General features: G+C 36.5%; 2 protein-coding genes across 6 annotated transcripts; one reads left to right on the top strand and one right to left on the bottom strand.

The window, feature by feature from the left end:
* Positions 1-3944: 3944 nt before the first annotated feature.
* On the top strand, positions 3945-7529 carry LOC131436096 (protein DDI1 homolog 2). 5 transcript variants are annotated; one of them, XM_058604584.1, is made up of 6 exons: positions 3945-4148; positions 4322-4605; positions 4854-5572; positions 5636-5837; positions 6781-6846; positions 6935-7529. In XM_058604584.1, the coding sequence occupies exons 2-6, from the start codon at positions 4332-4334 to the stop codon at positions 7225-7227; spliced, it is 1554 nt and encodes a 517-aa protein (XP_058460567.1). In that variant the 5' UTR covers positions 3945-4148; positions 4322-4331; the 3' UTR covers positions 7228-7529. The 5 variants fall into 5 exon arrangements, with proteins under 5 accessions (XP_058460567.1, XP_058460566.1, XP_058460565.1 ...); XM_058604583.1 differs by having other exon boundaries at positions 4311-4605; positions 6775-6846; XM_058604582.1 differs by having other exon boundaries at positions 4297-4605; positions 6775-6846.
* A 525-nt stretch (positions 7530-8054) lies between these two features.
* Positions 8055-10512, bottom strand: LOC131436095 (zinc finger protein ZFP2-like). The gene is made up of 8 exons (XM_058604580.1): positions 10255-10512; positions 9703-10189; positions 9511-9647; positions 9284-9451; positions 8843-9224; positions 8671-8784; positions 8313-8602; positions 8055-8237 (listed from the first exon to the last, which is right to left on the bottom strand). Exons 1-8 carry the CDS (start codon positions 10381-10383, stop codon positions 8118-8120), a joined length of 1827 nt encoding a protein of 608 aa, XP_058460563.1. The 5' UTR covers positions 10384-10512; the 3' UTR covers positions 8055-8117.
* Between the last annotated feature and the right edge of the window lie 3163 nt (positions 10513-13675).

The following is a 13675-nucleotide window of genomic DNA, read 5'->3' as shown; positions in this document are numbered from 1 at the left end:
ATTATTTGACCTTCTGGAACATTAGCAGAATACGTTCTCAGTAAGTCTATTGTTTCCAGGAAATGCCCCAAATTTAGGCTTTCCCCTTCGAATTTGTCGATTACCTTCAAGGCAATCCCTAAATCTAACTTTTCCTCAGTCATTTCGGGCTTATTGTCGGAGTCACTGTCTGAATTTTCTTCTATTTCCTTTATAGGAAGCAACTCTGAAGCGGATACCTCAGCTTCAGTGTCTAATAATTTTAAACATTCCGCAATTAATCTCTTTAATGCGTTGTATCGGGTTGCAAAATAAGTCTGTTTGCTAGTTGATTGCGCGTTAACTGCGATCAATTTAGCTTTATTTTGTAAGTAGAGTAATTTCTCCCTTTTTATCTGTCTTGTTTCTATCCTGAAGTGACTCCTCACTTGCAGGCTTTTATAAAATTTGTCGACCTCCTGCTCGATTTTTTGGAATTGGAAATTGTCCATTCCATTTTATGTAATATATTGTCATCAAAGTTATATGTGATATATTGTCATCAAATTTATATGTGATATATTGTCATCAGATTTATATATATAAACGTTATATTCGTTATTAGTAAAAATAGGAATGAGAAGGAGAGACAAGAGAGGGAAAAAAAAATTTTTTTTTTTTTTTTCCTCCTTTTTTTTTTTTTTTTTTTTTTTTGTTTTAGTGTAACATCACTATTATATTATCATTTTTTTTTTTTTTGAATTATATTCAGTATAAACTCCTTTTTTTTTTTTTTTTGATTAATATTTCATTTCTTCGTATTTTCTCTTTTTTTTTTTTTCAAATATATGTGTATATCACTGATATATGAAAATGGAATATTCTTATATAAACATATTATTAAATTATTATTGTGATAATAAAAAAAAAATATATATATGTATATATATGGTTCAATAATATATATGTATAATATATGGTTCAATAATATGTATGTATAATATGTGGTTCAACAATATATATGTATAATATATGGTTCAATAATATATATGTATAATATGTGGTTCAATAATATATATGTATAATATATGGTTCAATAATATATGTGTATAATATGTGGTTCAATAATTTATATGTATAATATATGGTTCCGTCTACTTAGCTTAACGGGTTCCCCGTTATGGCCATGTCCATCTCCCGTTGGTAACTTTCTATGGCGTACACCACATCGCGGTACGCCCACGAGAGTTCTTCTTTTAGCGTATTTCGTCCTTCGAGTACGGCAGCACCCGCTCCTAGGTTAAGGCATGCACTCAACAGTGCGTGTTTCGCCTGAATTTCTTCCTCGCTGACTGGGTTCCGTTTCTGTTGCTGCCTCTGCCAGTATTTTTTTTCACGATCCATGAAGTCTGTGCACTGTTTTACCAATTCTTCATTATAGTTTCTTCTCGTCGCCATTGTATCTGAGTGTTTTTCTCTTTTATTATTTTTTTTTTTTTTTCTTTTCTTTGGTTGCACACTTCGGTTAAACTTGTAGTGCCGAGAGCCTCACGGCTCGTTCGGCCACGCGTTGCGTTTGCTCACTATGCAACTTTATTGCTGCTCGGGCTAGCACATATCCTACCGCCACTAGTGCCATAACACACAGTGCGATAGTTTGATAAACTTCGTGCCCGGCTGACTGAGCATTGGTGCTGGTAATTATTTCGTCAGCACTAAACCAGCCCATAATGTCACTTTGCTCTTTTCTATCACTTCATTAATTATAAATCTAGTAACGGCGATTTACGCCCTCAGTGTGTGTAGTTTTGTGTTTCCACTAATTATAAATCGTCGTCACTAGCGGTACGCCATCAGTGTATGTAGTTTTGTTATTTTGACGATGCAGAACACTAATCACATGTAGTTGCTAATCATTTCATTCTTAAACACTTTATACTGCCATTGAACACAGCTGGTCACTCGCGGTACGCCATCATTGCTCTGCTGTTTGGTATCAAATGTAGTTGCTAATCATTTCATTTTTAAACACTTTATACTGCTATTTAACACAGTTGGTCACTCTTGGTACGCCATAATTGCTATGCTGTTTGGTTTCAAATGTAATTGCTAATCATTTCATTTTTAAACACTTTATACTGCTATTTAACACAGTTGGTCACTCCGTACGCCATCATTGCTATGCTGCTTGGTTAGATCGGTGGCGGATAACACTGATCAAATCTCGTTTCTAATCAATCTTTTTCGCACACTTCGTATTGCTATGTAACACTGATCAAATCTCATTTCTAATCAATCTTTTTCGCACACTTCGTATTGCTATGTAACACAAATGGTTCTAGCCAGGTACACTCCCGTAACGAAAACACGAATGGCAAAGGATCGCCATGAAAAATCAATGTATTGCTTGAAAAATTAAGACCTATTCATTATTCACTTGAGCCACTGCGTGGCAAGAATTTCTTTCTTAACAACTGATACATCGATGTTCGCAGTCGAGGGTCGTTCTCCAACTATATATTTCATTTCAATATTTCTTAACGCTAGGCCCTACTCGGGCGGTGGCTACGTGACCCTTTTTAGCGCGTCAGCATAAAACGGTCACCGCTCTGTCGGTGGCAATGATCGCGCTTTATGCTGCGTCGGAGTTTCGATATCATTTATTTATTTTAATGACTAAAGCGGGCCTGTATCCACCACACCACTTTGAATAAATATCCACCAAATGTTGTAATATCTTTTAAAAACCCTTCCGCAATAGGTAATTTAATGTGTTTACCTTCAAATTTATGTAACATGAGTTACTTCACATCAATTAAATCCGATAAAATCGATAAAGTTTGTTAGGTGGGCCAAAATATATGAAGTGGCCAAAATACATCTGTTACCCTACTAGTTTCCGTCATTGAAATTCTATTTTGCAACAATTTTTCCGGCAACGGCGACGTTTTCCAGTGAAATCAACGTCTCGTATACGATTTATTATTCATTATTGGTCGCTGTAGAAACAACATCCAACATATCGCAGGTGGGTAACGAGGTTTACATCTGGACTTGGCTATTAATTTCTTTCATGCTGCTCATTCCTGCTTCAGGGAAAAATCCACCGGACATCAGAGCGTTTGATCAACTGCTGCTACCAAACAATACTCCTCAGTGTCTACGTTGCTATTCAACATTTCCTAGGCATGTCATCATTTAATATGATGTGAAAATAAAATAAAATTCCATGAAACTATTTTCTGTTCTTGTTCTAGAATTCAAATTCATAAAACTTTTTAACATTAGCTCATGTTTTGCTGATCTTCAGCATTTTTGAATCAACCACTGCCTTTAGTTTCGAAATAACTAGAAGTGAAATGTTAAAAATACCATGGCTCTGATTATAGCAAAAACTACAATGTAAATAATGATTCGGTCATGGTTAGCCTAACCATTTCAATCGTATTAGTTATTCATACAATATACTGTTCAATATTACTATTCTAGAGCCGATACCATTTATAGTAAACATGAACTTGACTATTATTGAAATCATCTGATTTAAAAGTCGGCTGAAAACCACTATACTCGCATGGTCAGGTTGGCCCTCTATATAGTAACTGTTACCATAATATTTTTCTGAGTGTAGGTTTTAGCGCCGAATACAGTTTTAGGAAAAATGACCTGGCAACGCTGCTGTAATACACCATTAACGGGTTTTGGACAGAGAGGCCAAGTATGCTGATTTATCAACAAATTATCAGATTTCTAATTGAATATAGAGATATGTTTCTTTCGTTTGCAGATTAATACAGATTATACAGACTGTAAATTTCTAAACTTTTTACAAATATTTAGAAAGAAACAGACTTTCGAAGTTGCTTTGATCCCTCTTCACGACTTTTTTTTGCGTAGGCACAAACATACGAAGTATTTTGAAACCAGCTAGTAGGCATGGCATCTCTGGTTCTGGCAACATTTGACAGTGTTTCTTCGGTTCGTTCCAAAACGTAAATGTTAAGTGAGTTAACGGTGACAACTGACAACTTAACGCGTTTGCATTTGAGTCCCTAAAAATTTCGGGTTTTTTGCAGCAAATTATTTTATAATTTTTACGAAATAATTACGAATTCATCGAAATTGTAGAAGTAGAGCATTATATTGTGCATTTGACAACGGATAATTACGTCAATACCGTCTACATATAGGTGAAAAACGTTCCTGGTTTGATTCGTGAAACATTTTGTTATACCGATCGTCGTGAATGATGTTCTCATTTACTACGACGGATATTCCTCTCAATTATATACGTGTTTAACCGAAAACAGCAAATATAAAAAAATATATTCGTTCTAGATTATTGTATACAGTTAAATTTCAGAACATCGAAAATGCGAGTCACGGTCACAACAATGGCAGATTACACTTTTCCCCTGGAAGTGTCCGATGACATGGAATTGGAGAATTTTAAGGCATTATGCGAGATCGAGAGCGGTTTCCCTGCAAGTGAAATAGTAATTTCCCTAAACGGGCAACCTTTACTTGATGATAAGAAAACTGTCACAGAATTGGGAATCCAAGACGGAGACGTTATTATGTTACAGCATATAATGCAAGCTGCCCAGCAGGTTTCACAGTCAGCACGTACAAGGCCTCAACCGGCAGGTAAGATACTTTCTCGATTGCAGGGACGATGGGTCAATGATCGTAGAAGAGGGAATATGCGTAGGTTTGTTTATGTCAATGAAAGATGAATACCGTAGAAAAATATGGCAGTTGATAAATGCGTCTGAGTTTGAGAATGTCTAAAAATATTCTGTTTCGCCACCAGCTGCACTCGGAATGCATGTTGTTCGCCCACATGCTGAAAAAAAAGATGAATGAATAATTCTGTTTTTTTTTTATTTTCTTAGAACCATCTCGCTTGGCTAGCTTGGACTTCAGCTCGATTCAAGTTCCGGCCGTAGTAGCTTCAACCAGCGGAAACTCCGGTCTGTTAAATAATAATCGTCCTTCGCCAACGGTCGCTCCGGAAGATGATCCTGCTGTAGTGCGAGAGATGTTTCTCTCCAATCCAGATCAGTTGGCATTGCTTAAACAGAATAATCCACGCTTGGCGGAAGCTTTGCTCTCAGGAAACTTAGAAACTTTTGCCACAGTACTGCGGAAGCAAATTTCCGAACGAATGGAAAAGCAGCAGCAACGACTGCGAATCCTTCAGGCTAGTCCGTTCGATGCCGAAGCTCAGCGCCTGATAGCGGAGGAAATAAAGCAGAAGAATATTGAAGCAAACATGGAAGCTGCAATGGAATATAATCCGGAAACATTTGGAACCGTTGTGATGCTTTACATAAACTGTCGCGTCAACGGGCACCCAGTAAAGGCTTTCATCGACTCCGGTGCTCAGGCCACAATCATGAGCGCTGCTGCAGCCGAACGGTGCAACATAATGCGACTGGTAGATACTAGATGGGCAGGTATAGCAAAGGGCGTTGGTGTCCAGAAGATCATTGGACGAATTCATATGGTGCAGATTCAAATAGAAAATGATTTCCTCACCTCGAGCTTTTCGGTGCTGGAAGAACAACCGATGGATATGTTGCTGGGTCTGGATATGTTGAAAAGACACCAGGTGTGATGTACACCCCAGGAGGCTTGATTGTACGAATATTCAAATTTCTATTTATCGTTTTAGTGTAATATTGATTTAAAGAATGGGGTGCTGCGAATAGGCACTACTGGAACAGAAACGAAGTTCCTAGCAGAAGGAGATTTACCAGAGTGTGCCCGTCTGACAGGCAGTCCCGAAGAGGAGCATAGAGCCATGGCAGAATCCGCCCGAATCGCCGAAGAGATGGCCTTGAAGCAAGCACTTTCCAAGAGTGAACAGGATCAAGGTTAGTTGATGGGTTAACAATGCGATAGTTTTCGTTTCGAATTGGGGTAAAGAAAAAAACAAAATTCAAATGGTTGGTAGTTTACATGAGTGCTACTACATTCATATAATTGAAATTCGTTGTTTGTCATGCTATCAGTTTTATTTTTCAAATCATGTCTCAAACGGGACTCGGACCCGCAGGACGAAATATTCGTTCAGTTTGTTTTTTCTTGCAAAAATAATGTGTTGTTATTCTACCCGAAATAGAAGTATTCTGCAGGTATGTAATGTTTATGGCGCGTGATTCAATGGTCTTATGGTCTATGGTGGATCGGGAATCAGGGCTCAACATATTTCACTCAAAAAGTGACGGAATTATTGACACTACTTCGTGGTGTTTTTGTTGTTGTTAATTATTTTTTGAGTCGTTTGACATTGTCACATAATGTCAATTTAGTAAAATTGTTTGGTTCAATTCTTCTGTATATTGTCAGGAAGATAAATTTTCGTTCATTAGGTTATAATTAAATCCGATCGAAACTAGTGGGCTGCTAAGTTTGACGCAGATCAAAATTATGTCCAATAACTACCAGCAGACCCTGTCAGCTCGGAGCGAAATCAATTTTCAGTTCAACAACGCCATCGCACGGCATCACATTCAACATATCATGTCAATTGTATGGGTGCGCAGCCCTGCTATTTTGGCGCGCACGAATTTGACATTTTCTCCCTTACTTCTATGTATGAGATTCGATGCGGACTCGCCTGAGGGCGACATGCTCGCCAAAAAGTATGTTGCCAGTGATTTGTTCGGGAAATGTGAGAGCTGGATATCTTGTTAATAAGATGTCTTTGCTACCAGTAATCTTTCATATTATACAATGCAACAAGAGCTCAACTGATAATCTTTAATTACTCAATTTTATTACCATTGCGATGCGATGAACTTTGTAAAGGAACAGCAGTAGAACCCAGACCTAGTGGACAGGATCAGTCAGGAGATTCCCATCATAAACGACGAAGATCTCGTAAGTGAAATATCAGCCGCCGGAAGTGTTTCTATACATTTTTTTATTGTTTCTATAATTGTATTAAAACAATCTCTTTCTTTTGTAGCATCAACCAGCGGTATCGGAACTGGAAGTATAACAACTACAGCTAGTGGTGCCAGTAGTACCAGCGCTCCATCTACCGGAAAGCAGGAGCAATCGCCTCCTGCCAAACAACAACAGCAAGAAGTGGTCGATGATGCCCCATTGGTACTGTTGCCTTCCGATCAGTTCACCGAAATGGACGTCGTGGAACTGGAATCGATGGGTTTCAGTCGACAGATGGTAATGGCAGAGCTTAGAGCGGCTAACGGGGATAAGACTAAGGCTACTTCGGGACTGTTTGCTAAGCTAGGGTAATTTTAGAAATGACTGTTTTACAATGAGTTTTTTTTCTGGATCCTTGAACCGGCATGCATTTGTTTCGTTTAACCGGTAAGAGTGAACAGTCGTTTCTTCTAGTAGAATTAAGTGCGAGGTTTGAAGATTTCTTCTCCTGTTGTACTGCAATGGCATAAAGTACAGCGCATTTACGAGTTAGTTTAACTTCACTATATTTCTGAGCAGCAAGTTTTTTTTTCAATCTGATTATTTACAACATAAGTATACTGTACTGAACGAATTCACTGACATTAAAGGGGTTACTTAAGTATAATAATTACATTGAATTTGAAAAATAAAAGAAATGTTTTACATAAAATTTTAAACTAATTATGTTTATCATATTTTATTTCGAGATTCAAATTTTTCAATAACTAATGAATTAATTGTGCGGTTAGAAAAAAAATTGATTTGTCGGTTACGTCACTTGTATGATTATTTATATGTCTGAAACTTGAAGTGTCATTCATAGGGGTGTCAAACTCAATCCACAACTCAATATTAGTAACCAACAAGCCTAAAATTATTGAAATCGGTTCACCCATATCCGAGAAATTTGAGCGTGATCCCACTTGTACGCAACGGGCAGATTTACCCCCAGACGACAGTCTATGTCCCACATTATCGAAATGACGGAATGAGCAATGCATTCTTACTCGACTGCATGATTGTTGACGTAAATTTTTACTTCGAAGATTTACTTATATCGCAACAGCATGCTTATGAGAAAATATGTTGAGTACCACACTGTGCCTATTGATTTTGAATACATGTATACAGTCTCATCTATAATGCCGAAACCAAACTTTTTGATTATCAATAACTTTTATTCAAAATTTTATTGCATTTTGTTCTTCACAGCTAAGAATTTATCCGCTTGATGTATTGTCCGTTTGAACAACAAGTTCTTGGTCGACTACAAACTGGATCAATGGTTGGGGCTGACTCTCGGATGTCTCTCCATGTTTGAGATGAATCCTTTGATGATTCTGTAATGACATAACATGTTCCAAAATGAATTCTTTTACACATAGAACAATCAGAACTGCGAAACGATACATAACCTTCAAACTTTGCATGGAAGCGAATACTTTCCCACAAGTGGGGCACATGTGATAGTACCGATCACCATGGTTACTTTTCATGTGTTCCGTTAATGATTCGGTTGAATCAAATTTCGAAGAACACAGCGTACAAACGTGTGGCTTTTCATTCCAATGCTTTCGGTTTTTGTGAATCGTCAACGTCTCCTGTCGAGAAAAGCGCTTGCCACATACATCACAGCCATACGGACGTTCTCCACTATGCGAGCGATTATGAACTGTCAACGCGTTGGAAGCGGTAAATTGTTTTCCTTTAAAAAATACACAAATAATACTTGGTTGATGTGCACAAAATAGTGTGACTCACACTTAGTCTTACCACATTCTTTGCAATCATATGGTTTTTCTCGGCTATGTATTCGTTGATGAATGACTAGATAACCACTCTGCGTAAAGCTTTTATAACAAACGTTACATTTAAACGGCTTTTCTCCTAGAAACCAAGAAAGCAAATCAGCAACATACTTTGTTAAAAAAGTCATTTTGTTTACCGGTGTGCACACGTTCGTGTTTTTGCAAGTTGCATTTCTGTGTAAAACGTTTATTGCAATAACTGCACGCAAAAGGTTTCTGACCATCATGCGAAAACTTGTGAATATCCAATGACCGTTGTTCCACATAGTACTTATTGCAATTTTGATACGGGCACACGAATAGCTTTCGTTTGGTGTGATGCTTCATATGTTTCGACAGCGATGTTGTCCACTTAAATCGTTTGCCACACACAGAGCACAGGTTCGGTTTGCCTATTACATTTCTCAATTCGCCGGTATGTTTTCGGTGGTGCTTGGTTAGATTGGAACTCTCGGCAAACGACATTCCACATAGTTTGCAAACATGTGGTTTGTCAATTAGATGAGTCCGAGAGTGACGCTAGTGATACAAATAAAATTGAATTGTTCAGGACAGCATGCAATGCAATTTATACTTACACGCAATTTACTGGAATCCGAAAATTTTTTGTTGCATACGCCGCATTCGAAGCGTCTTGAAATAGAACAGTCATAGGGTGGTGGAGGAGCTTCCTCTGTGTTATGTTGAACTGAAACGTTCGTTTTATTTTTTCTGGGTTCATCGGTGCAAGTCGAACAAGAATGTTTCTACAATTACCGTTAGATAAGAAGACAAGTTAAACAAGGTTTCAAATTGAAAAACTCACCTCCAAAGAGCTTTTAGATGAGAAATCTTCCAAACATACTGCACATCTGAACATAGTATCGGGAGGATGTTCGTTAGGTCCTTCTATCAAAGATTCCACTTTAACATCGTTATCAAGATTACAGGAACTACCAGCCTCTAAAAAAAACATTAGATATCCGAACTGCTATTAGATACTGTTGGAAAAAAGTACCGTAGTGATCATCCGGTATATTTTCATCAAGGGTGCTGCACTCTAGAACGTTGGAATTCAGATTGAAAGAAGTAATGAATTTTAAATCTTCATTGATATTCATTATTTCGGATTCTTCTTGTATATCCATTGTAGATAGTACGAAACTGTTAGACAAGGTGTGCACAATTTGTTTTTCTTCTTCGCTTCCAACAGATCGCAGTATGAAAACACATTCATTGACAGGATTTTTAGGTTGATGCGCAATTTGTTGGCTCTCCTCATTTGTTAAAAGCTGCATTTCCGAATGCTGGATTTCGTTCAATTTACTTTCGAGAGCTATATCAGATACTGACTCTATGTTCTCCACAATAATCGTTGCTCTGCCTATGTATTCCTTCAAGGTGGCATCCGTTTTTTCGCATTGTTGTTTGAATGTAAAAGCCCTGCTGACCTGCAGCACACATTGTACGCACATTTGCGATGGATATCCATCGTTTTCAGCCACCTAACACAAAGATATGACAAAATTATTTAGTTTAAATACATCAAAACTTCAATGGGAAACAATACTTTCACATCGGTCACTGCCATCAACATCGAGTCTAGACTGGAACCAAACAGAGGACGCATTTTTTGCGTTTTAACCATACATCCTCGACATATTTCAAAGAAATTGAGTTCATCCGTACAAGCAGTCATATTTGTACTTATTGTGCTTCTTATTTTAGTAAGCAGAATTATAATCAAACAATATCCAATAGCTTGATATAACTTTTAAAAGACTATCCAGATCAGAGACACAAGGTAAAAATTTCAAATATCTTATTCTTCAGACAGGGTTGCAAAAGTCAACAAATCCGAAAAAACTGTCTGCAGACTTCAATTTCTCTACACGCTTAAAGCAAATTCAGCTGCTGTAAGAGCAAATTCAGCAGTTTTATTTATTCCATTCATTCTTATAAGAATACTGTATACTTTCTTATATATTGTTATATATATATATATATATATATATATATATATATATATATATATATATATATATATATATATATATATATATATATATATATATTCTTATATATATTCTTATAAGAATACTGTATACAGTTCCACCGACGACACGACCTGCAACTCGTCTATCGAAACTGTATCGCAAATTTAACTACCCCTCAGTAACTGGAAATGTCAAAACGAAATCGGCTGGAAAACTTTTGAAACTGGCCACAGAAGTTGATGAATTATTGATTTTGAACAACAATTACCACAACCTTGGTTACTGCATATTAAAAACCAAAAAAACGTAAACAAAACGACTGCCTCGAATGGAAGATCCTTATTTCTCAGTAAGTTGAAAGTTCTCCAGCATCATCACATGCCAGAGCGATGAATCGATTAGACTATTAGATAGAGGCTTTCGTTGAGGCAGGCTGAAGCTCGAACATACAAAAAATGGCTTTTAAGAACAGCAGAATCAGGTTTTCATATTTCCACATCTTTTGTATTGAGTACTTTTAATGCCGTGTCGGTATCACGTTTCGTTTAAATATCCGTCAAAACTTGTTAAATAGTTTAACGTAACCAGACTTAGATCTATGACGACTATCTGCTACGTACATGAGTTTTTAAAAGGTGGTGAAGTTTGCAGTCATAAAATCCGTCAGAGCAAAACTTCACTGTCATACTGGTATATCAGCTTTATTCAACCAGCAAATCAAAGATACTTAAAAATTTGAACTTTACTTTTTATTCCAGTTCAGAATTGTTTTTATATGAAAGCACGGATACACTTGTATACAGAATTCTTATATGTTCCTTTCTAATGACTTTCTGAAATAAATCTATTTCATTTGTTAGCCAAATCTTCGCTTCGGTTTTTTTTCCTCGTTGCCAATCAGCATACATGTGAAAGCGTTTAGACGATAATTTTGAATGAAGGCCGGACGGTTATATTCGTTGGTTGTAAATTTTTAAATCAATATCTTCAAACGACCACGACAATTTAAGTTGAACGTCGCCAGGGTACCCAGCCTGGCGACGTTCAACGTGGCTTGCGGCGCCACGATCTAGTGATTTCGTTTTTACAATACCAGAATTTCTTTCTCTGTCTAGCCAAAGCATATTTTTTTCTTCAAATTTTGTATTTTGTCTCATAATACCTTCAGAATAATTCTTGATTTTTGATTAAATTGAGAGTTGGAACAAATTTAAATCTATAGAAAAGTTTCGAAAACTTCCTACAATGTTTTGTTTATTTATTATGGAGCTCCTTGGTAACTAGTTCATAGCAACTCAAACAGTGTTGCTGGAGAAATTTTTTTATCACTATCAAGGGGTCGCTATATTTTTGGTAAATCGCTCACGAATAATTTTTATTCCGATTTTTCTTCAGAGTTGAGTGAAACCGACGACACGACCTGCCACTCGTCTATTAAAACTGTATCGCAAATCTGACTACCCCTCAGTAACTCGAAATGTCAGAATGAAATTACTTGAAAATTTGTTAAAACTGGCAACTCAATTTGATAAATTATTGATTTCGAATAACAGATACCTACTGTTATTCAAAAACATGTTTATGTAGATAAACAAAACTAACTCCGAATCGATATATACCAGTCGCGCATTTTACTACTTTGCCTAAAAACAAGAATCGGCCCTTAAAAGTTAAGTCGTCGGTTAAGTGAAACGCTATGTTTTTGCGATACGGATAAATTATATTATTTTATTTGAACCACCAGTAATTGTATGCACCGAAAATTTGATACCAAAGCAGTTATCAATCAACTACATCATCATCTCATACCATTAGAAAAATTCAATAATGAATTGAAACTTTTGCAAAGTTTTCATAAAATCTTTAAATTATGCGACTAAGAATTTCTGCTAAGATCGTATCATCAGCATTACTATTTTTTCGCGCTATTGAGACAAACTTTTGTTTTATGACTTTTGCTAACCCTAGAATAGTTTTAGCGACGACACGACCTGCCACTCGCTTTTAAAACTGTATCGTAAATTTAACTACCCCTCAGTAACTCGTAATGTCAAAATGAGATTTTGGTAAATATGTTTGGAACTGGCAACCCAGGTTGATAAACTGTTGATTCTAGAATAACAATATCCTTGGTTACGTTTGTTGTTCAATTGAAAAAAAACTAAATAGAACAAAACAAATCAATAAGTATTTCACCATGGTTCTATTGTATGTCGCAAAGGAAGAAGACGAAATTGCAATTATAAATGTATTATGGGTTTAATTTAAATGGTTAGCTTATATTCCATCTAACGATTTTTGTAAAAACGGCTGCAAAATCGTTTGCTTATGCGCCTATGCTTAGAAATCCAAGTTTGTGGACAGCCGTCAAGATAGAAAAAGGATCAAAAGGAGAGGAAATATAATGCCGTTTTTTGTTTTTAGCGCTGCACCGGTGTAGTGTAGCTGTGACTATGTTCGCTCCAATTTGGGTGTAATCAAAGCATCTTTTCTTCCCTACATTCGAAATCGATACTATCGAATATAATTACCAATTCGACAAAATATCAATAAAAACTCATACAGGGAAAATATGACGAAAAATTAAAACGATTAAGACGACTTAGATTAACTTCACCCAGATTCTTAGTGAAGAAGTATTTTCGATATGACAGGATTAAAAATTTTGCGAGTCATACTTAAGATAATCCACCCGTATTCAAACACTCGGTACTTGTACAAACAGAACATCCCTGAACGAGATGTAAAGTAAAATGCAACAACTATTTTTAGTTTTTCATTGAAAAAAAAGAAAAGGCATTTTACTGCGGTCGGTCGTGTCATAGTAGAATCGATATTTATTCTATGAACAGATAACAATTGGAGTGAGTAACCGGCCGTATTCTTAAGCTGTTTTATACACGCTCTCTTAATTTCTTATCAGGAAACAATTATTTTATTTTTTAAATTTCTTTATTCAGGCCAATTTGCGTACAAGCTTTACGTGGCCGAATA

This window comes from Malaya genurostris, chromosome 3, assembly GCF_030247185.1.
Source record: "Malaya genurostris strain Urasoe2022 chromosome 3, Malgen_1.1, whole genome shotgun sequence".
NCBI lineage: Eukaryota > Metazoa > Arthropoda > Insecta > Diptera > Culicidae > Malaya > Malaya genurostris.
Note: the sequence above shows the minus strand (reverse complement) of the source record. Positions and strands in the feature narration are given on the sequence as shown.

Coding starts and splice junctions, on each gene's coding strand:
- LOC131436096 (XM_058604583.1), top strand. CDS start 4,332: ATGCGAGTCACGGTCACAACAATGGCAGATTACACTTTTCCCCTGGAA. Junction 5,573..5,635: donor ATATGTTGAAAAGACACCAG/GTGTGATGTACA, acceptor TTATCGTTTTAG/TGTAATATTGATTTAAAGAA. Junction 6,847..6,934: donor TCATAAACGACGAAGATCTC/GTAAGTGAAATA, acceptor TTTCTTTTGTAG/CATCAACCAGCGGTATCGGA.
- LOC131436095 (XM_058604580.1), bottom strand. CDS start 10,383: ATGACTGCTTGTACGGATGAACTCAATTTCTTTGAAATATGTCGAGGA. Junction 9,648..9,702: donor TATACCGGATGATCACTACG/GTACTTTTTTCC, acceptor TGTTTTTTTTAG/AGGCTGGTAGTTCCTGTAAT. Junction 9,452..9,510: donor CATCTAAAAGCTCTTTGGAG/GTGAGTTTTTCA, acceptor CGGTAATTGTAG/AAACATTCTTGTTCGACTTG.